The 26,576-nt window shown below is 37.4% G+C and overlaps 3 protein-coding genes across 4 annotated transcripts in view; 2 read left to right on the forward strand and 1 right to left on the reverse strand.

Annotated features, from left to right (window-relative positions):
• LOC107743252 (caspase recruitment domain-containing protein 19-like) overlaps positions 1–1,731 on the forward strand; it is a 4,659-nt gene extending 2,928 nt beyond the window's left edge. Inside the window, exons 5-6 of the mRNA XM_016556400.1 lie at positions 69–134; positions 226–1,731. Coding sequence (XP_016411886.1) covers positions 69–134; positions 226–332 — 173 coding nt within the window. The 3' untranslated portion in view covers positions 333–1,731. The remainder of the gene's footprint in view (positions 1–68; positions 135–225) is intronic.
• A 35-nt stretch (positions 1,732–1,766) lies between these two features.
• LOC107743254 (ninjurin-1-like) lies at positions 1,767–13,255 on the reverse strand. 2 transcript variants are annotated; one of them, XM_016556403.1, is made up of 4 exons: positions 13,044–13,255; positions 5,911–5,949; positions 4,112–4,346; positions 1,767–2,674 (listed from the first exon to the last, which is right to left on the reverse strand). In XM_016556403.1, the coding sequence occupies exons 1-4, from the start codon at positions 13,098–13,100 to the stop codon at positions 2,529–2,531; spliced, it is 477 nt and encodes a 158-aa protein (XP_016411889.1). In that variant the 5' UTR covers positions 13,101–13,255; the 3' UTR covers positions 1,767–2,528. The 2 variants fall into 2 exon arrangements, with proteins under 2 accessions (XP_016411889.1, XP_016411890.1); XM_016556404.1 differs by lacking the exon at positions 5,911–5,949 and having other exon boundaries at positions 13,044–13,251.
• Positions 13,256–17,205: 3,950 nt separating this feature from the next.
• The window catches only part of LOC107743253 (serine/threonine-protein kinase WNK2-like), a 26,178-nt gene continuing 16,807 nt past the window's right edge, over positions 17,206–26,576 (forward strand). The window contains exons 1-8 of the mRNA XM_016556402.1: positions 17,206–17,674; positions 17,855–17,968; positions 18,637–19,318; positions 23,565–23,737; positions 23,970–24,190; positions 24,342–24,499; positions 25,067–25,155; positions 25,592–25,811. Coding sequence (XP_016411888.1) covers positions 18,707–19,318; positions 23,565–23,737; positions 23,970–24,190; positions 24,342–24,499; positions 25,067–25,155; positions 25,592–25,811 — 1,473 coding nt within the window. The 5' untranslated portion in view covers positions 17,206–17,674; positions 17,855–17,968; positions 18,637–18,706. The remainder of the gene's footprint in view (positions 17,675–17,854; positions 17,969–18,636; positions 19,319–23,564; positions 23,738–23,969; positions 24,191–24,341; positions 24,500–25,066; positions 25,156–25,591; positions 25,812–26,576) is intronic.

The raw sequence follows: 26,576 nt of genomic DNA on the forward strand, positions 1-26,576 counted from the left end.
TCCAGGATCACACACACACACACTATATATATATATATATATACTTTTTTTTTTTTGTCACTGCGCAGGTCCGTTTTTCTTCCTTAGTTGTTTCAGTTTGGCTGTAGGAGCAGCTCTGCTGTATTACTATGGCGGTAAGTACACAAACTTTTTAATATCTTAATACCCACATCAAAAATATGCATTTCCTAGACTGAAAGCACTCAAAAAAATTTTTTTCTGCAGAGTCCAAGCAGGTGTCAGGCTCCAGCAGCGCTCTGGGTCTGGCTGCGATGGGTCTTAGTAGAAAAGTGCGGGACGTTCTCATCTGGTACACAGAAGATGGAAAATGATGGCTTTTTTGCTGCCTTAAAAAAATAATTTAGACACAGCAATTGATTCTGAAATACTCCGTTATCCTTGTCAAAAATATCAAAAAATATTTTAATTCAGGTTTTAAAAAATATGTACATACTATGTATAATAGAGAAATTATTGTTAGAATTCAGAATTAGAATGGCTGAATTCCAAAGATTTCATTTTTAGGTTTCATGGCTAAATCTGGAATCTCTTCAATTTTAAATATAACAATTGAATGGTTTATATAACTGCTTAATATCTTTAATCAAACATTACAGTCAATGAAATAATAGCAATTTATATGCAATACCAAGGGCAGGAACTCATTACTTTTAAGAAAAGTTGGATAGGAACCAGACTCGCTACTTGCACTAAAGTATTTAGTTGAAGTTGAAACGCTGAGCTGCTCTGTTAATGTTGCGACCCTCATTTTGTTTGTGCATTTGTTTTATTGTACTTTAAAAATAGACGTCAAACTCATTTATATATTATTTATAGTCAGTATCTTTCAATTCTCACAGACTTGGGACTTGCCAAGAGATTATAGTAGTAAAATGTTGGAGGTTTATAATTCACTACGCCATTTAGTACATGCAAAACTGGGTAAACTTGACAAATCAAATTGATCAACGTGTCAATATTTTGACACATAAGACAATAAAGACTACAGATAACCTTAAAGTCCAGTACCTTGGAGTATTAGGAGTTTGTTACTTTGTAATACCTTTTTTGTGGGCTAAGTTTTCAACAAATATGTTTATATTGTTTGCTTACTTTTATACTAGCAGCATGTTTGTACTGGTTTGTGTACTAATAATTAATATTGTCAATTTACTCTTGTGGTCTTGTTTCTGCAGTGCAACTGTAAGTGTTTTATAAAACTTTTTGGCCTGGAAACTTTTTAGATGAATTTGCTAATGGGGCACATTCACAGTAGTTAACTGAGAAACTATATTTTTTGTCAGGGGTTAAAAAAATTATTAGGCTAAATAAAACTGTGGAACTGTTGCTAATGTACTTGGAGATGAATTTGATTTCCACGTCTTGATATACCAAAACAAACACTTGACTAGTTGCAAAAAAAAAAAGATTGCTGAAAAATAGTTTTATTGATGTCAGAATGATTGTTTTGTCCTTAAATGCAGTCGATTTAGGACTGAGGAAGACCAGTGCGCAATACTGAACAACTGTAAGTTGGTCTACTATTTATCTGTGCACTGAATGACTAAATGCAATTATTTTGAATTACTTGATTTTCTTTTATGACTCAATACTGCTCTCTAAAAGTGAAAAACAAAGGAAATAGTTGGCCATTTATACAAACAATATCGATATAAAATGTACAAAAAGTCCAAGAAACATATAAACATATGGATAGTAAATAATCACAACAAACATCAAAACACTAAACAACATTAAAATTTAAAATAAAAATATTTCAAGGAAAAAGGCAATATGCTTGCCAAGTCAGTAGATGGCGCTCTTATACAAATTCTCAAAATCAAATTCTGACGTTTTGGGGTTAATAAAAGAAGAAAAATGTGCTGTATTTATGATACTTAATCTTCACTTCCAAAGTTTTGTAAGAAAAATATCAGTTTTGCTAAAGTGCCGATTTTAACACTCTTCACTGCAATTACTAGACTTCTTTGACTTTGTAAGCAATTTATCATTCATGCAACAAATTAGACCTGTAAGTAAAAACAAATACAAACGTGCTGCGTGCAAGAGAGTTGCATTGTGTTGAACCACACGTAAAATGAGTCCATTTTCCCCATATAGACAGCTGATACAGTGATCAGGTAGGCAGTATGAAGGTCTCATGTGAGGTGAGGTGCTACTCTCCATTTCGGGCTTGAAAGGTATTGTCTGACTAGTTTCTGTCTTGATTATTTTCAATCTCAGTAATGATCCGATTAGAATAGGCTATCCAATCCAATTTCACAATTGATACATTTTAACAATTATATAATTAAACAATTACCCATAAAATAATTACATGTAGTTGCATTTTTCAAATTAAATTAATATTATTTATTAGCTCATTTTGGGACTAAAAAAGGTTCTGCAAAACATAAGGCATATTTACATCGAGGCACATTTGAATATGTCATGACAACTTGCTTGATGTTTGATAGTAAATGTCCAAATATGTATAATTGTATGAAATCCTAAACTCATGTTGTCAGTTATGATTTCGTGTCCTCTGGTCTTTGGACGCCAAATGCTGTGATGAAAACATTTACTACTACGATGACAAAGACGAGAGCTGTGACGATGTTCTCCAGAAGATTCAGTATGTAGTGTTTACTTGTGTCATTCAGATTCCACTTCACTGTAGAACAAGAGCAATAACAGCAGCTCATTATGTAATTCAGAACATTTAAGAAAAGGATATTTAACAGCTTCTTAAATTAAAATGAAAGGCTAAAATCTGACAAAATGATTATAACTATTTGGTGTCCATCATTCTATAGAGCAAGTGTCAAAACCTCTAACACCACACACTTACTCGCAGCTCATGTTCAAAAGAACTTGCATGACTACTCTAAAACCTTCAATACCAAAGATAAAGCTCATTTTCCATTAATTAGAGCCTGACTGTGTTCACAGCGGATTCTGGTGTAAAGACAGAGTTGTGTTTGAGGAAATAGGAATGATTGCTAGAAATGGGACGCTGGGGGCTTTTTGAAGTTGAGCAGAGAATATGAATATTTCTGAAATTGGGACTGAATCTCTTGATATGATTCATATGATAATTCATCTGCTCTTACTCACACTATGTGGACAAAAATAAAAGTAAAAGCTGTTTTACATCTTTTAAAATGTCTGATGGGAAACACCAAAGTGCTGCAGGATTGACTTTCACCTGATATATTCATGTTGAAACTATATTTATTACATACAAATATTTGTGTATAGGATCAACCTCTCTGCAACTTCTGTAATTAAAGTACTGTTTTGGTATGCATAGAGCATTTATCAGTTCTCCTTCTAGACAGTTATTACTGGATTGAATTGCCAAATGTTAAAATAATTCACCCACAAATTACATTCCTGTCATTGTTTACTCACCCTCATGTCTTTCAGAACCCAGTAAGGAAGACTTTTCTTTTTTTTCATAGAACACAAATGGAATTTTTATTACAGCAAAACATCCATGCTGCTTTTTCCTATATAGTAAAACTGAACGGGGACCACTGCTGTCAAACAGGATCTTCAAGGCAAGATTTTGGTAAAAGTGATGACTTGTAGTTCAATCTGTTCCTCAAGCAAATGACCTCAAAAGACTAGGATTAAAGTGCTTAAATTGTACTGACTAGTTTTATGTTTTGTTTTTTTTTGAAGAACAGCATGAACATTCTTCAGAACATAATACAAAGTCATACATAGGTTTGGAAATACATGAGGGTGAGTAAAGAGAATTTTCACTTTACGTTGAACTACTTTTTGAGACGTTTAATATTTAAATACTGCTTTGCATACTACACTACCAGTTTGAAAGGTTTAATTTAAATAGTTTCTCATGTTTTTTTTTAAAGGGTATTTATATTATAAAAGGTGATATACATTTTTTGGGCCACTGCATATGATATGATGTTCATACTTCAATGTGTCATTTTATGCAATATGAAGTACTATATGAAATAGGGTGTGATACTGCTAATCACAGTATGTTTTGTCTTACAGAAGCAAATCATGTATAAAATCACTATTGTCTATATTTTGACGCATGTAAACTTAGGTTCTCAGTTTGGTTAGTTTCTCTCACCTATGAAGATAAGCAAGACCCCCACGATGATCTGTAGGATGAGGGAGATGCTGATGAGGCTGATGAGAGGAATGTAGAAGGAGAATGTGGGTCCCAGCTCCAGGATGGTCTTCAGCTGGGAGGCGTTGGCCATCAGCAGCGCGATATCCAGCATGCTCTCTGCTGCACTCTTCTTATTGGCATAGTGGTTCATGTTAATTGGGGTGTTCCTTGACCAGTGGCTCTGCCGAGGACGCTAAACACACACACGTGATGTTACTTACTACATCCATGGGAATGAGACAAGGTAATGAGTACATGAGCATCATACAATGTTATTGTTTACAGAGAAAGATGGAGGAAATAGGTTTCTGGGTCCTTGTTAGGACAACTTTGCTATCAACCAGATTTTAGGGTTTGGGTTATCAAACAGTATTATCAAATAATGTTGCTTAAGTCTCTTATTTAAGAGGTATAGGTTGGGGTTAATGCTCTGACCAGATTTGAGGACCAGGTTGTTGATACAGTATAACACATTACTTGGGTAAATCACAATATGCTTTCAAGTGAGGCTTACAATTTGCATAGAATTTGACTCGTGCACAATGGTTGTTTTCTGACCTGCAATATTTTCTTCTGAAATTTGAGTCATGGGTCATCTATGGTCATATTTCTCAGCTTTAGAAGGAAATGAAAGTCACTTGTGTTTTTTTAGAATGTTTGTAGCATGTGAAGGGAAAGGGTGAGTGGTTAGTTGACCCTGACATAATTTCCTTCCTTCGGTGTAAAACAGAAGTCATTGCTGATAGAAACCTCTGCACAACAGAAACCTCTCAAATGTCAAATTAAATTCCTTAAAGCTTTCATCCCAGAAAGCAAGCAACCTTAGAAACAATGTTAAGCCAATGTTGATGCCTCAACTCTAACTGCATTGAATTAATGATACAAAGTGGGGTTGGTTCAACATCACTTTTGCACCCATAATTAATATTGAAACAATGGCGAGTTTTTAACAAAACATCAATGATAATATCATTGAATCACTGTTATGAAGTGACATTGTTCAACATCACTTTTGCTCCCGTAATTAATGTAGAAACAATAGGGATATTTCAACAACAACAACAAAGGTAATGTCACTGAATCAACATTATGAAGTGATGATGGTTCAACATCACTTATGCATCCTCAGTTCATGTCGAATTATCAAAAAAAAAACAATGGTTATGTCACTGAATCAACATTATGAAGTGATGGTGGTTCATCACTTATTCACCCTCAGTTCATGTTGAAACATGTTACATTTTCAAAAAAATAAAAATAAAACAACACTAATGTCACTGAATCAACATTATGAAGTGATGATGGTTCATCGCTTATTCACCCTTAGTTACGGTGGCCGAGAAGTGCAGAGCAAATCACAATTCTGAAAACAAAATAACAAATTACAAACGCAAATGCAAGTCTGTTATTTTGTTTTCAGAATTGTGATTTGCTCAGCACTTCTCGGCCACCGTACTTAGTTAATGTTGAAACATTAATATTTCAACTACACTTCAAATGGAACATTAACAAATTACTGACTGCTTCATAGTTTGGGGAAACCCTTTTAAAAGGAAAATGACACCTTTCCAGCAGTTAAGTCACTTTATTTTTTATTTTAACAGTTTAACACAATCAATGACAAAAAGATACAAAATATCAGTCTTCTAAAAATAAAAGTGGGACAAAAGCACTTTAACCTTTAAAATGATTAGTTTCAGGAGTCTGATGACAGACTAAAGGTGGTCCAGTGGTTCAAGTTTTAGAAGCTGGCTTACATCAGACTGCTGCCTTTCTTCCTTTGGGTTCTCCTGAATCTGAAAAAGAAAGCATAATGTCGCTTAAGAGCAAGTCAATTAATTTGTCATACACGGTCACATTCAGGAATGTTAATATGTTAAACACAATATGATTCATTTTTTAGTAAACACAAAAACATTCCAACTATGATTGTAGCATCATTAAATTCTATTTAATCTATTAGCTAAAACCTATTCACACTTTAATATCAATACAGTTTCTACGATAAAAACGTATAAATAAAAGCACAATGACAGGGATGTCCAATTTCTTCAGCCGAGTTTATTAACAGCTAATGAATGTTTTTATGATCACTGAAAACTTCCAGGCAGGTGTGTTGGATCCGTGAACTCGAAACTCAGCATGAAGCTGGCCACCTCTGAGTTATGGCCATTACTCACAGGAAAAAGTATGGGATGGGAACATTAGTCTGTAAATAATATAATAAGCTGTACAGTGGATTCACCTTATTTAGACTTTAATCTCCTTAAATGTCACAAAATGGCCTCTACTGCCACTTTCTCATAAACACAAGTAGTTTTTTTGTGATTGTGTTTAAGTGGAAACAGGCTAAACTGAATGGAGATCAGTTACATTCATCACATTTACAGTTTTTCTCAATCGATTTGACATTTCTCCAAACTCAGGTCACTGTTCTCAAAACAGTTAACACAGTGATCTGAATACTTTGTAATTTTCCTAAACAGATTGAATATTTTCATTCATTTCAAATTACAAATCATGCAAATAATTTTCTCAAAACAATGTGCACAAAAACTCTCTGTTTTCAGAATAGTTAATACAACCAACCAATACTTTAAAATAGCTGAAAAAAGGCTTTACACAAATCACAAACATTTATGAACCATTTGTCCAAACACAATAAACAAAACTCTGTAATTTGTCATTCAATCAAATGAACATAGTATATTTTCGATTGGCCCTAAACTGATAACTGCTCGGTTAATTATGCACTCAACACAGGAAATGCAGTTTTCCTAATCGTTTACACATTTATCACAACTGCTTTAGAGTAATAATAAAATGGAAAGTATACAAAGAGCAAGAACAAATATGCAAATAATAATAATAATAAAATATGGTAAAAATAAGATAAATCAATAAGAATTGAAATAAACATGTATTTTCATTAGCATATTTGTGCATCTACAGCTGAATGTGCATGTTTTATAATCAATAGAGAACCCACCTAAAGATTTGATGTTAATATTTACTTTTAATAAATGCATTACTAGAAAAAATTGCAGTGCTTCATTTTGCAGTAAAGTTGAACTGTTTGGTTAAGATAATTTTGTGTTTGGATGGTTGTGCTAATTGTATTGAGAACAAGTACATTGCATTGGAGAAAAGTGTCAAATCGATTGAGAAAAACTGTAATACTGATTGAGGAAAATGAATGATTACCTGATAAAGCAGTAACTGGAGAGCAGGACATATACAGTAGCACAGGATAGCATCAAGTCCCCGGTCAGGTGATCATGCTGTTGACTACATCTCAACATATAATTAGCGTCACCATTATTAGGTGGGTGCTTCTCATTTCTGTAATTGTCCATCCTCACCTGCCTTTACTTCTACTAAAGCAAGGGTGTCCAAACTCGGTACTGGAGGGCCGATGTCCTGCAGAGTTTAACAGCTAAACTGCAGTACACCGGCCCTCAGAACCGAGTTTGGAGACCCCTGTGCTAAGGGAAAGAAAAGAACGCAAGATGCTATGCAAGCATTTAGTATATATGTAAGACATGGGCTGTGTATAAACTGACATTCTTGCTCAGGTTTGTCACTTGCACTTCAAGAAATCTGCTTAATGTTGTAGGAAAGTAAATTCCTACACTTCATTTTGATGGTCCACTTTAGACATTCTCTAACATTGCACCTACATGTCAGCTAACTCTCATTAGAGTATTAACTTGAAAGGAATAGACAAATAATAGATGTAGCTGCAACATTGTTTAACTTGTGACTGGAATCACTTGTTATTTCTTGGTCTCTTCTGCTGACCACTGCTGAAGTGAAATACTTAATTGTTAATTTACCTGAACCTCGAACTGCTTTTAAAAATTGCACCTTTCAAATGGTGGTCTATAGTGGATGCTTCGCCTACGATATGATACCTACCTATGATGGGTTCCCTTGTTCAAGACCAGCAAGGTTTTGGGGCCGGTTTGGAACCAGATCCTGGTCTCAGGATTTTTCTGAGACCACTTTTCGACTGGTGCTGAGTGGCACTCATTCAGAACTGGCTTGCGTTTCCACTGGCAAGGAGCAGAACCCTCTATGTCACCAACATGTGACTGCAATCGCTTGTTATCTCTTGTGGAAGGAGAGCGTTGATCTCTTCTGCTGACCATTTCTAAACTGTCATACTTAACTGTTGTGTTAGTGTTGTTAATTTACCTGAACTCTGGCAGCATTTAAAAAAAAATTTTGAGTGAAAAAGTGCAGCCCGGTTCCCATTTGGGCTCTGGCACCAGTCCCGGTGTAAAAATAGTTTTGAGAAGTGCACATGAAGGACCAAAATGGGTGTTTCTTAATAATTTTCAAGCTACAATAGGGGTTTTTCAACTGCTTTACTGGAAGACCAACTGTTAAACCAAGCCACCAGTGGATTAAAACAAATCAGGTAAAGCAGTTGAACATGCCCATCATGGCTTGAAAATGCTCCACTGATTGATTAACACTCATTAGAATTCTGCAAAGATATACTTTTATGATGTCGTGGTCATCAACAACAAATCAATATTAGTTCAATATTCCTGTCTCCAGCCATGTGTGCTGTCAGCTTACATCAAAATTTAAATGTTGAACCAACATACTTTAAATACTGAAATGTCAGCCTCAGCCAAGATGATGGTTTGGATGAAAACTCAACATTGTATGCAATCAGTGCTATCTGGGATTTCATTAGAATTTTCAATTTGTAACTGATTACTTCCTTAAATACAAGCTTAAGAATTCTTATGCTGTTAAATCAGCTTTTTGGAAAGTCAGAAATTCTGACTTCCTCTCTGTGACGTTCTGGAAACAAATGCACTTTGAAACATTAGTTAGTACAAAGCATTATTAATAATAATCATAATCAGAGACGGAATGTTTGGCACTCAAAGCGTTCAAACAGAGTTCTACATTCTCAGATGTATTAGAAGTTCAAAAGTTTGTTCTTATTGTTGCTGGAGTAATATATCTTAAAGGGTTAGTTCAGCCAAAAATAAAAATTAGGCTGTGTTTTACTCACCCCCGATGCATCCTAGGTGTATATGACTTTCTTCTTTCAGACGAATCCAGTCGGAGTTATATTAAAAATTGTCTTTGATCTTTCAAGCTCTATCGTTGTAATGCGGGTGTTGCATTCCTTCTGTCCAAAAGACGTGCAATAAAAAGCACCCTTCCACAAAAAAAAGTGTCTCACACGGCTCCGGGGGGGTGAACAAAGGCCTCCTGTAGCGAATCGATGCGTTTTTGTAAGAAAAATATCCATATTCAAAACGTAATAATCACTTGAATCTAGCTTGCGCTCACTGTTGTAAACGGAAGCAGTTCCGGGCGGATGACGTATAAGGTCGGCTTTGCGCATGAGCCGCTCAGAAGTGACGCACGCAGAAACGCAGCGGAGAGATCGAAACAAAACAACGGTCACTAATTAGAAGTACAAAACGAGGATTTGTAAAGAAGAATGTCAGAGGATTTCAATATAAGCCAAGAGGAGACTGGTTTTCCTTTGCTAAAGTAAGGAAACTTTGCTTCCTTTGCTCCTATAAACAAACTCGCGAGACTAGCATACCTCAGAGGGAGCAAGCCTGTTCTTGATAAATCTCCTGTGAAAACGTGGGAAAAGCCGACGAGGAAGAAGTTGGGGTGATGCGATCTTTATATAAGCGGAGCAAAATATTTCATCGCTCCGTCTATAGCGCATTGTGATTGGATGTTTACGCTGTCAATACAGGAGACAAACCAATGGGCCACTGGGTGCTCGCTGTCCCTGCGTGATGGTTTTTGGCAAAAAAACATTCTGTCGGCCCCATAAGTGCGTCGGCCCACCGGGAAAATGCCCGGAATGCCCGATTGCCAATCCAGCCCTGCCTAGGATGCATCGGGGGTGAGTAAAACACAGCCTAATTTTTATTTTTGGGTGAACTAACCCTTTAAGTGTTTAGTACACGAGTCGTCAAACTCGCATTGTACTTTTTGGCTTAGCGTGAAGATTTGTTAACTCAAGAAATCCCTCTTTCTTTTTAAATGAGATAATAAAGAGCTGGTCATTCGATCCATGAGATTTACCTTTCTGAGAACAGTGAGAGGAAGAGCTCTGTATGCCTCTTGCTAATACGGCTCTGTGAACACAAAAGCATTATTCTTCTCTATTATGGCAGAGGAGAGGTCAGGCTGCAGGTGTGAGCTGGCTCTGATGTCCTTCTGGTGTGACATTATTACATCTACTTTGTTTTATTTTATTCTCACCAGCCAGGTAGCAGACTTCAATCTTCAGTTTTAACAAAAATTCCCCCCGACTATGAATTCCCCCAGACTAAATTTATGAAATGGCAGAAAATGACTCCTCTTTGGTTGAGACTGACTGCACTGCATATACCCACACATTCTCCAGGCTCTTCAGGGGAGTGCTGGACAGGGGTTGACTTTGGGTACGGTTCAGTCCAGCTGCCCAACACAAGAACCCTTGTGCCTATGCTGGGAGTGGCAAAGAAAGTAGAAAAACTCCCTCTTTCCATGAACCCCAGTAACACTCATATGCTGACACTTATACAACACCCTTCCTGTAGAAAACTGAACCAGTTATCTAAAAGTAACCGCCTGGGTTCTCTTCCTCTTTCTCTGTCCTGCTATGGATCCATGCAGCTCATTAGTTGTTAAAAAACAAAAGGTTCCCAAGCTTTCTTTCAAACCAGAAATGCCATAAAAGTTCTCCTGGCTACACTTACCCGAAGTATTTCATACACATAAATCAAGCATTTAAAAATAAAGACATTGCAACCCTGGCAGTTTGTAATGACTTGCATGGGCTATACATACAGTATGTCATATACTGTATGCATTCTACTGTATAACTACTTAAAATGAATCCACAGCTGAAGTGGTAAAAGCAGAAAAAGTCCATGTGTTTATCTTGTTTTTCAGACTTGCATCACTCTTGTCCGTTGAACCACTTCACTATGCCACCGATGAAATATCTTGCAGAGCACAGCTGCTGTTACTTGTTCATAAACAATGTGGCAAAGTGATATGTAACTGTAATGCACTCAACAAACCTAGAGCTACGGTACAACTATAGTTTTTAACTGTTAACTTTGCTAATACATGTGAATTTTGTTTATTTTTTCCCCCTTTGCGACTAGACTATTTATAGACCTGTGGCACTAGAATTACAATCAAGGGTGCAATTGTCCATAATATTACTCAAATATTACATCATACCAAAGCCAGGTGGAGGCGTCATTTCCACTGGGCACTGAAATTAGCCACATAGAAATCATTGCCCTTTCAGTCTGCCTAAACACACAGTGTCTTAAGCATTGGTGCTGCCCACAGGAATGATTATATGTTTGATTTTGTGTGTTTCAGGGTGTTTGTTGGGTGAAAAAAATCCACTGGTGGTAAGGTGTTCCTCTAGTCTTTCTAACCACTTCACCTCACCTTTCTTCAGTGCAAACAGTAATGAAAGTGTACGAAAAACATTAAACATTCAAATTTAAGGTTTAATTGAATTAAAAACATAAGCAAAGGGAATTGCAAGAGTTGAAAAAACTTGTAATAAGAAATTGTGACCCGTCAAAACATAAAATACACTTTCCCCTATACATTCATATTTTACCCTAAAATAACAAACTACACATCATCTAGTAGTAGTAATAGGAACTACTATACAAAATGCTTTAGATAGGTCTTTATTGCTAGAACATAATTTATGATGTGATGTCAGTTTTTGTTTACTTTGTACATGTTTTGTTCCCTCCTTGGCTAGTGAGACGGTAAAACTTGGCTAGCTCAATGTAGAATCCATCCATTATGGTTTTACTGTTAAATATTAATGGAAAATGAACTTGGTTCATTTTCATGGTTGGAATGGATCTGTAAGATAAATAGTTAATTGGTTAAATGTATAAGTTCCATATACATTCATATAAAATATGGAATACATGTATTATATAGGCTAATTTATATTGAGGAAAGGGGTATTACTTTATAATTTACAAAGAATATTAATAATCAAGAAACCAATATGCTTTTATGGTAAAAATACTGTTAAAAGTACCCTTTTTAATAAATGGAAATTATGACGGAATCTAGTTCGAAACCATCTCATAGTGAACTTTTTGTTGAAATAAGTTTACTTGTGTTACACGTTATTTAGTTAATGTAGAATTGTGCTACACCGCCGTTTGTTTGTGGGCATCGCTGTGCATTGCATTTTATGCAGTGTTTTAAATGCGCGTTATTCATGCGTGTCGTCTGAACTGACAGTTTATTAGTGTCTTTCACAGCCTATTGTTGAGGGTTACACGGACCGGTGATCTCATCGTAAGTCAGTCTGGACGCAGTCGAACGAAACACCGGGGTAATGAATAAGAGGCTTGTTTCCAAACTTTGAACCGCTTTTGTGCCGCGTGAGCTGAAATGTTAAGGACTCGTTGTCACTTACAAGTTGTACAAGAGGTTTGTTTCCAGTAACGGAAGGTTGTAAGTTACAAAAACAAACCTCTCGGCCAGTCGAAAGCAGCTTCTATCAGCACATGGTCTGCGATTATAAGATTTACCCCGCGGGCCACACCACAGTAGGCTATCCCTTCAGTTAGACTCGTCCACACAAGTGCATTGCATTACAGGATGGAAAATGCAGTAGCCTACATGAGCAGCCTTTTTCTTTCAAAAAAAATTAAGAAACGCTTTCAGACAACAATAACCAAACAAAAACCTTCGTTATAAGATTATGTATGGTTCGGTCAATGTATTTTTATCTAACCCGATTGGATTTTATAGACATCAATATAATGGGTTAAACTTGAACACAAACATCCCATTGGCGGAGGAGTTTGTGCTCGTTTTAAATGACACTGATATGTTCAAAATCACTCACCTCTCTTGAATCACTTCTGTTAGCATCTCCATTCAATTCCATCGCTTCTGAAGCCATAATCCTTCCTTTGATTATAACTAACACTCCGTAAATAGCTGGGTTTCAGTGTTTTTATGGTGCATTATGATCTCATGGACGATGAAAGGAAAAGGGGGCTGGACATATGACTGCCAAACACTGCTGCAGCGATGTCCGAATCGCTCTTTTGAGTCGGATCTTTTCAATCATCCAGACGAACCGGTTAAGACTTATCTGAACAATTCGTTTACAAATCGCATTTTACTAAACGTACAAAACTTTTTTGTAGCCGGGAATATTTCAGCAGTGTTTAATGTAAATTTGTTAGTTTCTAAACGTTTTGTTTATACAAAATATCATAGATATGTACCACATGAAATTACAATAAAACATAATTATTAATAGAAAAATTAAGTAACATGTGCTATAGGCCTATATCAGAATATAGAGTACAAAATATTCCATTTGAGGATGGCAGAAACCTATATTTATGTAAAGGGGGGGGCTGTTTTTATACGGCTCTATGAGCAATTTGTACGAAAGAACCGATTCCGATGATCAGTTAAACTTCGAATCGCTACAGTGCAGGCTCAACACTGGCACAGCCGTTCGTCCACAATCTAATACCAAGCTCGTGCTCTTAGTGTAGATATTATTATTAGAGGCCTAAATAGGCCCGTGATCACTCCCAACGTTTTAAACTTTTATATCTATAGGTACAAACATATTACAATCAGAGGCGTGCATTTTTGTCCGACCATTGACCTTTAGATCTTTGAGTCGGTGCCAAATATGCAACAACTAAAACTTTCAGTGTTCAGAGACATCTGTGTTTGTGCTGCCATCTAGTGATAGTTAAACACACCCAGGATCCAGGTTTATTAAATTGATTGCTTCAAATTTACTGTATAATAATAATAATAATAATGTTGATTGCATGTTTCTGACTGCAGGCAAAAGTTAGCAGATAAAGTAGTTATACAGTAATTAGGTGATATAAAAATACAACTGGCTATGTAGAGATATATTTTATTATATAAAAGAGTATATAAAATATGCATTTTCTCTCATGCATCTTTTCTTCTGATACATTTATCAAATAATCATTTGAATTGTAATATTCTTTAATTAAACTATTAACACCCTTTTATTAAAATGTTAATATCAGTGTATTGTACGCTGACAATAAAATCTCCTTTTACCATTTTCCTTTTTTTTAATATTATTATTATTATTATTTTAAATGGACATTTCACCCCAAAATAGAAATTCTGTCAACTTTTACTCACCCTGAAATTGTTCCCAACATTTATTTATTCATTCATTCATTCTGTTAAAAAGAAGATATTTTGAAGAACTCTGTGTAACCAAACAGTTGAATGTTTTAGATAGGAATGAACCAAACATTGAGCTTCTCTGTATTTTTCCATACAATGGCTATCAACCATTTGGTTACACACATTCTTCAAAATAACTTCTTTTGTGTTCAGCAGAAGAAAGAACCTCATACAGGTTTGGAACTTAAGGATAAGTAAATGATGACAGAATTTTCATTTTTGGGTAAACTATCCCTTTAAGTGTTTCAGGTCCTATTCAGTACCCTATTTGTTGTAATTGCCTACTACCCTGGGACAGAGCAGAATCATTTAATTGTAGAGAGCACTGACAACAGTTCAGTGTGTCAAGTTCTTAAAGTACAGACTCATGACAGATCTAATTAATTGCAGTATTACAGAAGACGTTCAGTTTCTATAAATATAAGGTACCAGTGTGTAAGATTTCTGACCCTTACTGCACATTTGTCTTTTAGAATCTCTAAACGATAAAGATTATCCGTTTGCTGTGTAAAAATGTGTCCATACACTTTCCATAAATGAGCTGAGCACTAAATTATTTTGTCTGTGGTAGACTTGAATAGTTGTAACATTTTTCAGTATTTATTTATGTGACTCACTTTGATATAATATGCCCAGATTTGCCTTTAATGTCAAGTGCAAAGCTATTGTTACAGTCAACTCAGTCGGCTAATGGAGTGGGTTGTTACACTAACAGAAAACATTGAGTTGACAAATTCTGTCATTCTACTGTACAATTTTAATAATCACCTCAGGAAGGTGGTGAACACGTATTATTTCACTTAACTTACTTATGGTTAAACCATGATGTTAAAACTCACCCTCGTCTCCCCTATAAGAATGTAATACTGTAATTGCAGAGGGAATGAACACAACTCTCTCCAGTAGGTGGAACATTTTCTTTCAGGAAAATAGCAAGAGGAGGAGGGAAGGGATGAGAGAATAAAAAGCATCGTCATACAACATTAATTCACATTAAATATTCAGCAGTCTTAACCAAGTCACGTGGCGGGCATAGGCCTAGGTAGCCTATATACTGAGAATAGTAAAGGGATACCTTATGCGAAGTTGCTGTAAACTACTTAAAACTTAGTTATACTGTCATATTAGTTCAATATGACAATTAGCCTAGTTATGTCTCTGCAGGACAGTGACGTGCGTGCCCCGTTCCGTCCTTCACCAAGCTCTGGTCACTCACGTCACATAGGTTTGGGCGGGCCCAGCGTTCCGTGGGGTCCATGACGACCCGTGCAGAGGAGGATAAGGGTACCGCCTAAAAACAGACGCTTTTATTGGACACACAGTGTTGCTAGGCGCTGCGGGATGTCCATAACAGCGCATCAGCACGGGAACCGAAGCTAACTATGAACGCTATAACATAACGAGGGATGAATCTTTAGGGAGGTGTCGGTGCCGTATTATCCGAGATGAGGAGAGCATTGCCGCAGTGAGCAAATAATCTCATCAGCGGGCTCTGGATTTCATGTCCCTTACAGACGCTGACATTTATAAGAAGCAAGGGTAGGCTACTCGGGGTTTGAAGCTGCTATGTGGTCGCTTGGTCAAATTAGACGTCTGAAAGACCATTCATTAAAATGTTATTTCAAGGGACAGCTGCGCACTTTATAGTTTTGTGACGGATTAAACAACGTGACAGCCTCTGTCAACTACCTAGCATGGTGAGTTAGATACTGATATTGGTTTCACATTGAAAAAAAAATCTTTTAAAATTGTTTTACAGCTTTTAAAGTACATTTGTGGATGACAGAATTTTCATTTTTGGGTAAACTATCCCTTTAAGTGTTTCAGGTCCTATTCAGTACCCTATTTGTTGTAATTGCCTACTACCCTGGGACAGAGCAGAATCATTTAATTGTAGAGAGCACTGACAACAGTTCAGTGTGTCAAGTTCTTAAAGTACAGACTCATGACAGATCTAATTAATTGCAGTATTACAGAAGACGTTCAGTTTCTATAAATATAAGGTACCAGTGTGTAAGATTTCTGACCCTTACTGCACATTTGTCTTTTAGAATCTCTAAACGATAAAGATTATCCGTTTGCTGTGTAAAAATGTGTCCATACACTTTCCATAAATGAGCTGAGCACTAAATTATTTTGTCTGTGGTAGACTTGAATAGTTGTAACATTTTTCAGTATTTATTTATGTGACTCACTTTGATATAATATGCCCAGATTTGCCTTTAATGTCAAGTGCAAAGCTATTGTTACAGTCAACTCAGTCGGCTAATGGAGTGGGTTGTTACACTAACAGAAAACATTGAGTTGACAAATTCTGTCATTCTACTGTACAATTTTAATAATCACCTCAGGAAGGTGGTGAACACGTATTATTTCACTTAACTTACTTATGGTTAAACCATGATGTTAAAACTCACCCTCGTCTCCCCTATAAGAATGTAATACTGTAATTGCAGAGGGAATGAACACAACTCTCTCCAGTAGGTGGAACATTTTCTTTCAGGAAAATAGCAAGAGGAGGAGGGAAGGGATGAGAGAATAAAAAGCATCGTCATACAACATTAATTCACATTAAATATTCAGCAGTCTTAACCAAGTCACGTGGCGGGCATAGGCCTAGGTAGCCTATATACTGAGAATAGTAAAGGGATACCTTATGCGAAGTTGCTGTAAACTACTTAAAACTTAGTTATACTGTCATATTAGTTCAATATGACAATTAGCCTAGTTATGTCTCTGCAGGACAGTGACGTGCGTGCCCCGTTCCGTCCTTCACCAAGCTCTGGTCACTCACGTCACATAGGTTTGGGCGGGCCCAGCGTTCCGTGGGGTCCATGACGACCCGTGCAGAGGAGGATAAGGGTACCGCCTAAAAACAGACGCTTTTATTGGACACACAGTGTTGCTAGGCGCTGCGGGATGTCCATAACAGCGCATCAGCACGGGAACCGAAGCTAACTATGAACGCTATAACATAACGAGGGATGAATCTTTAGGGAGGTGTCGGTGCCGTATTATCCGAGATGAGGAGAGCATTGCCGCAGTGAGCAAATAATCTCATCAGCGGGCTCTGGATTTCATGTCCCTTACAGACGCTGACATTTATAAGAAGCAAGGGTAGGCTACTCGGGGTTTGAAGCTGCTATGTGGTCGCTTGGTCAAATTAGACGTCTGAAAGACCATTCATTAAAATGTTATTTCAAGGGACAGCTGCGCACTTTATAGTTTTGTGACGGATTAAACAACGTGACAACCTCTGTCAACTACCTAAGCATGGTGAGTTAAATACTGATATTAGTTTCATATTGAAAAGAAAATATTTTAAAATTCTTTTATAGCTTTTAAAGTAGGCTACATTTGTGGCATGAATTTTTGATGTAAGGGAGCGTACCTCTTACTTGAAAAAGAAGTTAATGCCATTAGTAACTATATATATGTTCTGTTTTGCTTTTTCAGATAATTGTATAAATATTTGATTATAATTAATATTAGCTATTATATGTAAACGACGAGTCTGGCAGTCAGTCCTCAAATGATGCCGAACTGCGTCAGTACAGACTGGTATTGCAGGTATGGCAATCCGTTTTAACATTTATTCATTTCATACGAACTAGTGTCTGTTCTATGTTTCTAGCACTTTTTAAATTAGTATTAAGTAATCCAGTACTTTCTATTTTTTATTTATTAATTCCAGTAGTGAGTAATATTGTTAATTAGTACTTACTTTGTAAAACTTACTTATTTGCTGCCAGTCATTATCCCATAACTATTGTTATTGGTGACAAATTTCCAGTATTCCAGTTGTTACTAGTGACATTTCAAAACTTACTTGTAGGAATTTTAATATAAATTATATCCTATATCCTATAAAGTATCTAATGGACCTAATGGTCATTATATATGATGAATTTCTGGTGAGATTAGAAACATTACAACAATTGAGATTTTCCCTATGTAAATATGTACTAGTATCTAATAAATATACACTAGTAAATATGGATTTGTATTATTTGGATAGTCTTCTTGTATCTAGAGAAGTTATAAATACTAGTATGTGGAACAAGTGCTAAACACTAATTACTTCTGGGATAAGTACTAATTTCTAATGAATACTTAGTAGTGAAATAGAAACAGATAGTAGTCATTATTTAATTAACTGGTAAGGAAACAGCTAGGAACACAAAAAAGATTTCAGTTAGTTTAAGTAATAAACGTTAAAAGTACTTGCCATATTGCAGGTGCATTCATTCAAGGAGGACCATGCAAACGGGTGAATGTCACTGATGAGTGTCCAGCGATTCACTGGTCATGGAAAACCGGACTGGACCCAACTCTGAGCAGCAGCCTGTAGGCTTTACAGTTCCCTCTGTCCCCTCAAAAAAGACTGTAATTTATGAAAATGGCCATGAACATCCCACTCACACAGACCCCACAGCTGCAGCACACAGAGGGGCCAGCGATCCAACAGCATACCCTCTATCAGATTACAAAGGTCTGGTCCGGCAGAGATTTATACGCAGAAGTTTGTGGTTCTCTGAGTCAGAGGATCAAGAATTGGAGATTTCAGAATGCGACACCACCAGCAGTCCTGTTAAAAGTGCTCATATTGCTGTCCAGAGGAGCTTTAACGTGGAGTGTCAGGTGGGACAGGGGGAAGGTGTAAAAGAGAACTTCACCAAAGAGCCAGAGACAAGTGACGCTGAGGAAAAACATGATGCTGAACCATCTGAAATGTCCAAGAGTGTGGGGAAAGCTGGGAGTGATGAGAACGAGGAAGAGGCCGAAATGAAGGCCGTATCCACCTCTCCAGGTGGACGCTTTCTTAAGTTTGATATTGAGCTTGGCAGAGGGTCCTTCAAAACGGTCTATAAAGGCCTGGACACTGAAACGTGGGTGGAGGTGGCCTGGTGTGAACTTCAGGTAAGGAAAATGCAGTTATAACGTATTCTCAATTTTAACCACTGGAGTTTCAAATCTTGCAATAACTCCTATTGGCCTTTTTTCCATAAAGGCTTTGTCTGTTATTGGTCTTTCCAAATTTGTTGACATGTTATTTAATATCATTATCATTGATATTGCAAAAAAGTGTCAGATAACCAACAGATCTACTTAATTTGTTGGGCATAGTGAGCGGCGGAGTAGATTTGTATCAATTATCTAGAAGTTAAAACTGTAACCGTGAACTGTAAGTAAAAATTAAGTTTCTGTGTAGTTTGTTATTAACAAAAAAGTCTGTATTTTTCTGATTGATCCTATTGCCATTCAAAATGCCTGCTCCTTATACAAGTTTGCCGGGTCATCTGATATGGCCTCTTCCTTTTATCAGCACTATTGATTGTAAAATGGAGAGATTGAATCACCATGACCACATCTAGATCAGATTTCCTATGTTTCCGTGTTGTAGTCTATAATCATTTAAAGTTCAGCTAAGTTCAACAGAGAATAGTAAGTGTTAAAATTTTTGTTATTGCTTTCTGGAATATTGGGAGAGCCCGATTATGTTAAAAGTGATGCATCGTAATACCTCCTGCAAACAGCTTTGTGCTGTTTCTAGCTTGTGGTAAATATGTAAATATAGTTAATATATTTCAGAGCTCACTCAAAAATCATTGAAGTAGACATTTAGAGTAGGGTGTGGACACAAACAAACTCTGTAGAGAAGCAGTGCACATCCCTGGAGAATCAGTCCCCTCTGCATAGGGGTCATGTGATAAGGGTGGTCATGTGCACTTACCTGCTGAAATGATGCAATAGTAAAATGCTATCAAGTGTAGTATTGTTGTTGCCGCCGCCGCCATGTCGTGAAGGCGCTGTGTGTTTCGTTGTGAAAGCGAAACTACTTTGTTTGGCCTTCCAAAAGAGGACGATATCCGCTTCGTCATCAACGACATCAACGTCACGCTGTGGATCGCCAGATCGGTTTTCACCGTGGACGAAGCGGAGTCCAGCCTGGGGTTGTCACATGTGGTTGCCGCAAGCCAGCCGCCGCTCACTCTAGCCCTCCGCCGCTCACTCAGGCCCGCCGGCCTCCGCTCACTCTAGCCCTCCGCCACTCACTCAAGGCCGCCGTGTGTGACGCTGTGTTTCGTTGTGAAAGTGAAACTACTTTGTTTTGTTTTACCTGAGCAATTTGTGATTTGTGATCAGGTAAAACGACTTAGAATCATATACAATAACATTTACCCTTTATTATTTTCATATAACACATTTTTACTGTATTACAGCCATTGTATGGGGCATGCTGTCGGTTTTGGATAGGATTTATCCTGCTTTGTGAATCTTAAAAATCACATGGAGGGAATTAGCAGCATATATTGTGACTGCCGAGCATAGCGGTCTTAGCAAGCCAAAAATTGCTGAGTCCCCTAAATCTGCTAGGAGGGAGAAGAGAGAGAAAGAAAGGAAGAGACAGAGGAACAGGTCAGATGAGGTGAAGATGGCTGTGTACTAAGGAACGCTCCCTCACATCAAGCAGTAGCATTCTCAAGACAATATAAAAGATATTCCTAATGGACCATTTTATGTACAGCTGAACGCCCAACCTGACTTATTTGTCTGACAAGGTTGCATCAGCAGCATAATGAACATATAAAAAAGCTGTTGTCTTCTGCTGTCTGTGAGTCTTCATTATCTAAAGCCACACCCCGGCCATATGTAGAAATGAAAAGCCCTTTTCCTTTTGTGAGAGCTTCTGATTTAACACACCCCTGAAAATAATCAATGCCACAGTGTTTAATTTGTTTGTGTTTAAAGGGGTGGTTGACTGTTTTTTCTTTCTAGGCTTGATTGTGTTTATGGGGTGCAGTCTAACATGTGTTAATGCTTCGTTAAAAAATGATTGGTTAGCTGGCCCAGTGTGTTGTGATTGGCTAAACCGCCTCTAGTGCGCGTCTAAACGTCCCGCCCTCACTTCAGCAGCATGTGCTCTTAATGGTATGTTTTTTGTTTGTTGTTGTCTCATACTTTTATATATGCTTATTTGTATTTGTAACAAAATACAAATTTGATATTTGTAACTGCTACTGCTTCTGTTATCTTTTAATATACGGTTTTATCCTGATTAAAGCTTTAATACAGTATGGCAACCGCACGCGCGTCCATGTATAAACGCTTCTCATAGCTGTTCCCGGGGGCGGGGTTTGTCTGGGTTTGTGATGTCACAAACCCGGGAAGTAACTCGTTGTAGTCCCTACGAGCCGTTTTTGTAGGCATTGAACTGCCATAATTTTAAAAGACGATATCTCCGTTTGCATTCAACTTTCAGCGCCGCAACTTTGCAGATATTTTTTATGCTCAAACAGCAACATTTCACACTAACTAATGTTTAAAAAGTGAAATCGCAATCAACCACCCCTTTAAACTGCATCAGAAATGCAATTAAATTTTGGGATACTTTTTCAACGTATTAACATATATAACTTTGCAATTCGCTTTTATAGAAACCACCTAGGAATCTGGTAGCATGTTTGGTCTGAAGTGCTTATAGACTGTAGAGTAAATTGAGAATGGGGGAGGTCGAATTAAATATATGTCTGTGTGTGTGTGTCTCTGAGTTCATGAGAGGTTACAGATGGTGCAGTGTGGGGGTGAGTCTCAGAGGTTTTATGGGGTTGCACATTGCCTGATTGTGAGGGACAGATATGTTACAGATACTCCCTGTCAGCATTTAGTAAATTTAGCAGCAGGAAGAGGGCAGATGCAAAGGTATTGATTTGGTCAGCTTCATGACCATAGCTACACACCAGCATGTGAACTACCACCAGTGACACTGTAACTGTAGCATTTTCAAGCCTAGCACAACTGCTGTACACATTAGGTTTAGCCCTACTGCAAGTATCTCTCTAACCCGCAGTTACATTTTGTATACCGATTAAAGGGACTTCAGTTTTATGTTGATTCAGGTGTATTCAGTTTATCAGACAAACCCCAATACAAAATGTTAGGGTGAGCTTTTTTTTTTTTATGCTGTTTATTTTAATTATGTTTTCTGCTTTGTACTGCATATCAAAGGGCTTCAATATGTTAATCAGACATCCCTCTCTTTGAGGGGTATGCATATTTTGCCTTTCATGTTGCATCAATATGCTTTCATAACTGTAGTTTAGTTGTTTTTTTATCTCTTATCTGCCTTTGATCTTCTTGACTTTCTTAGTCATATCATGTTCAGAGATATTGTCCTCACCCCCACCCCCACGACCACACAAAAACAAAAATACAATAAAACAGATATATTGTCTATCCATAGAAAGATATTACAGCGAATGTGTGCTTTAAATCAATAAAGACTGTCTGTCTGACAATAAAGAATGTCTTTAGAATGTATGTCTTCCACTGGTCAAGAGTTATTTTATAGAGCTATCTTTTTCCTGTAAGGAGGATAATTGAGTTTTTCCAACAGTAGGCACGTTTCCATTACAGATTTGCGCAAAACTTTGGTGATATTTTCTGAATGTCAATAAAAAAATATTGCGAAATGACGGCGTTTCCGTTAACCAATAGGTGCGTTCAACTTCATGCAGCACTGCGCAGACCGATCGGCGGCTGACTTGAAGCAGTGCATGCCGGTTAGAAATTTAGTCCGACTTGAACCGGCGCCGACGCCACGTCACTGTCACGTGAGGCATTAAAGTACCGCGATAGCAGCCGGCTGACTCAGCTGGTGCAGCTTTTTCAGAGCAACTGCAGGAGTGCTGATGACGACACAGCTGTTTCACGATTGGCCAAATTCACCACTCGACAACAATGACGTGTGTTTCTAACATCATCAAAACCAATACTGCTCATAAATCTGTGTTTTTAGAACAACAAAAAAAGCTTTTTTACTGTAGTCGCAATGTTATATTGAGTCACGTTTATCATGAAAGCATATATACCCCCACTTTATTAGTATTTAAATTAGTATATATATACCTTGAACTTTATTCTTGAACAGATGGCGCTGTATTAAGCAGTATATAAAAAGTGTCTCTGTTGCTCATGAAAACGTTTCTGAAACGCGCCTAGTGTGGCAGTTTGGTAAATTCAGTTCAGTACATCTCTTACATATCTTGTTACCATATGTATGTTTATCAATCTATCTCTCTTTCCACCCGTCTTTCTGTCTCTCACTTTCTCCTGGCATGTGCCTGGAACCTCAAAAACCTATGCTGACCCCTTGCCATCTCAGGATCGTAAGCTGTCCAAAGCGGAACGTCAGAGGTTTAAAGAGGAAGCAGAAATGCTAAAAGGTCTTCAGCATCCAAACATTGTGCGCTTCTATGACTTTTGGGAATCTCCTCTGAAGGGGAAGAAGTGCATTGTTTTAGTCACTGAACTGATGACGTCTGGAACACTGAAAACGTGAGTCAAAGACAGTGTTTCTACAGAGACATGTAGAAACTGATGCTAACAGACCAGGGTTAGCATCTTAGTTGGTTTGAGTTGCTAGCTGTGGGACACCAAGGAATGTAATCTGCCCTATTACAACTTGCATTACTTTGCACAAAACCCAATTTTGTCTACAATATAACATTTAGATCACATATTGAAATTTGTGAAGACAATGATCTCCAACCCTGTTTCTGTTATGTAGATATCTGAAGCGATTCAAAGTGATGAAACCAAAAGTTTTACGAAGCTGGTGCAGACAGATCTTAAAAGGTCTTCACTTTCTCCATACGAGGACCCCTCCCATCATCCATCGGGACCTGAAGTGTGACAACATCTTCATCACTGGTCCTACAGGCTCCGTCAAGATTGGAGATCTTGGCCTGGCCACTCTAAAAAGAGCTTCCTTCGCCAAAAGTGTAATCGGTAATAGTCGGGGGAGTGACAGGGTTTTGAGATTTATCAGATTAGGCTACATTGAATACAACATTTAAATAGCCTGTTTAGATGATGTAGACTGTAGCTTACATCCATGTAGTTATTGATTTTTTTCCTTCTTGGTTTCTTCCTATTTTAGGCACTCCAGAGTTTATGGCCCCTGAGATGTATGAGGAGCACTATGATGAAGCAGTAGATGTGTATGCATTTGGGATGTGTATGCTAGAAATGGCTACCTCTGAGTATCCATACTCAGAGTGCCAAAATGCAGCACAAATCTATCGCAAAGTTACTAGCGTAAGTTTGAGCAAAGTACTCCTCACCAACCGTCATTAATTTTTTTTAGAATGGAATATTACTTGAGTGAAAAAATACACTATCATGTCTAACATAGAAGGTATTATCCATGAAACATGTTGCATAATGCATTTATTCAGAAATTGTCCCATTCAGTTAAATGGCAGAATGTATTTTACATATGATTTACGTAGATAATAATTTTGCTCATTGGTAGATCTATGTCAGGGGTGGCGAATGTCGGTCCTGGAGAGCCACAGCCCTGCAGAGTTTTGCTTCACCCCTAATCAAACACACCTGAACAAGCTAATCAAGGCCCGAAGGGTTACTAGGAAGCTACAGGCAGGTGAGTTTTTATTGGAGCTGAACTCTGCAGGACTGCGGCTCTCCAGGACCGGAGTTCGCCACCCCTGATCTATGTCATGTTTTGTAATTGCAGTCAGATACAAAGGAAAATTTTGAAACTTTTTTTTTGGTGTCAAATTTCCTTTCAATGTCCATTCGCAAGGGGTTTCAATGAAAATGTATGTGGGTGTGTGTTGGGTTCCTTTTTAATGCACTGTACAGGGTGTGAAGCCAGCCAGTTTCAGTAAGGTGACCATGCCTGAAATAAAAGAAATCATTGGAGAGTGTATCTGCCATCGCTGGGAGGAAAGGTGAGTACATCAGCTGATGTGTCTCCTGTCACATAACCATAAAGGTCAAAAAGCCTATGCTCCTGTCAGATGTAGAATGTCGTATGATCAGACGACCTTTTCTTGGAAGTCTGCAGCTTTATTTATCTAATATGCTTTACAGTAATTCGCTTTTGCAGTAATTTGAACCTTGCTAACGACATGTATTCTGATTCTGATTGTGTACTGCATGCATGGATCATCAATCAGTCAAATAACTTACCATTATTACCAACTTACCATTTGCTACAGCAACATAATAGCATTGTTCATAGTCCTTCAGATGTCAGACGTAAGATGTAAAACATCTTCTGCACATCTTGTCTTGTCCATTTGAATGCATTACATATGGGTTGCTATAGCACCATCACATTTTTCAGGTCTTTACAAACCAAATTTCATCTTCCTCTTCTAAAAGGTACTCTATAAAGGACTTACTAAATCATGCGTTCTTTGCGGAGGACACTGGAGTGAGAGTAGAGCTGGCAGAAGAGGATGACGGCAAGAAGTCTTCCATTGCTCTAAGGCTTTGGGTTGAAGACCAGAAGAAACTTAAAGGGAAGTATAAAGACAGTGGTGCTATCGAGTTCACCTTTGACCTGGACACAGAAGTCCCGGAAACAGTTGCCCAGGAAATGGTAAACAAACATGATTTTTAGAAATGCAACATTTTAAGATACATACATAGCAGTGGCGTGCGGTGGCGTTTTAAAATGAGGAGGCAGTTATATACATATATATATAGGCCTATATATACTGTATATGTCCCTGTTACACTTAATGTTGTCACATTTTCCTGGTTAAATAAATATTACATAAAAAAGAGAACAAATGTAATTCTATTTTGTATTTTATTAATAATTTTTTTTTATTTCATTTAATATTTTTAATACTAATTATACATTTCATAGTGTTTTTATGCGTTTTTATATTTATTCCAAAATAATAACTAAAGGCAGTAACAATTAAGAGTTGTTTACTTACTTTATAATTAGTCAATAACGTCATAATTTTCTTCATTCAGGCTGAGAGCTCGCACGAAAACAAGAGGCGGGATTTATCGCATGAACCAATCACATTCAATCATAACCGATCATATCCAATTATAGCGTGATGGACGCATTGCCTCCTCTCACGTTACTTTCCCCCATTCATTCTCTATTACCCCCCACTAAACAAACGGCACGCTAAGGGGTCTCTGTTGTACTGTTGTAAGTCTATGGACTGAAGGGAGGCAAACCTCCGCTGTAACTTTACCTGTGGGTGTCGCTGTTGGACAGTGTTACTTTATAAAAACCAGTGACTTTTATACTTTTAATGCCATATTTAGTAATATTTGCGATTTATGTTTGTAATATTGATTATTTTGTCATCCAATTTTTTGAGGAGACACTGCCTCCCTT

The sequence above is a fragment of the Sinocyclocheilus rhinocerous genome, unplaced genomic scaffold (assembly GCF_001515625.1).
Source record: "Sinocyclocheilus rhinocerous isolate Xijiao unplaced genomic scaffold, SAMN03320098_v1.1 scaffold227, whole genome shotgun sequence".
Lineage (NCBI taxonomy): Eukaryota > Metazoa > Chordata > Actinopteri > Cypriniformes > Cyprinidae > Sinocyclocheilus > Sinocyclocheilus rhinocerous.

Bases quoted from the DNA above. Each gene is read 5' to 3' on its own strand.
- LOC107743254 (XM_016556403.1), bottom strand. From the start codon at position 13,100: ATGGCTTCAGAAGCGATGGAATTGAATGGAGATGCTAACAGAAGTGAT. The intron at 5,950-13,043 runs GTGAGTGATTTT...TTTCTTTTTCAG, and splicing joins ACAGAAGTGATTCAAGAGAG to ATTCAGGAGAACCCAAAGGA. The intron at 4,347-5,910 runs GTAAGCCAGCTT...GTGTGTGTTTAG, and splicing joins AAGAAAGGCAGCAGTCTGAT to CGTCCTCGGCAGAGCCACTG.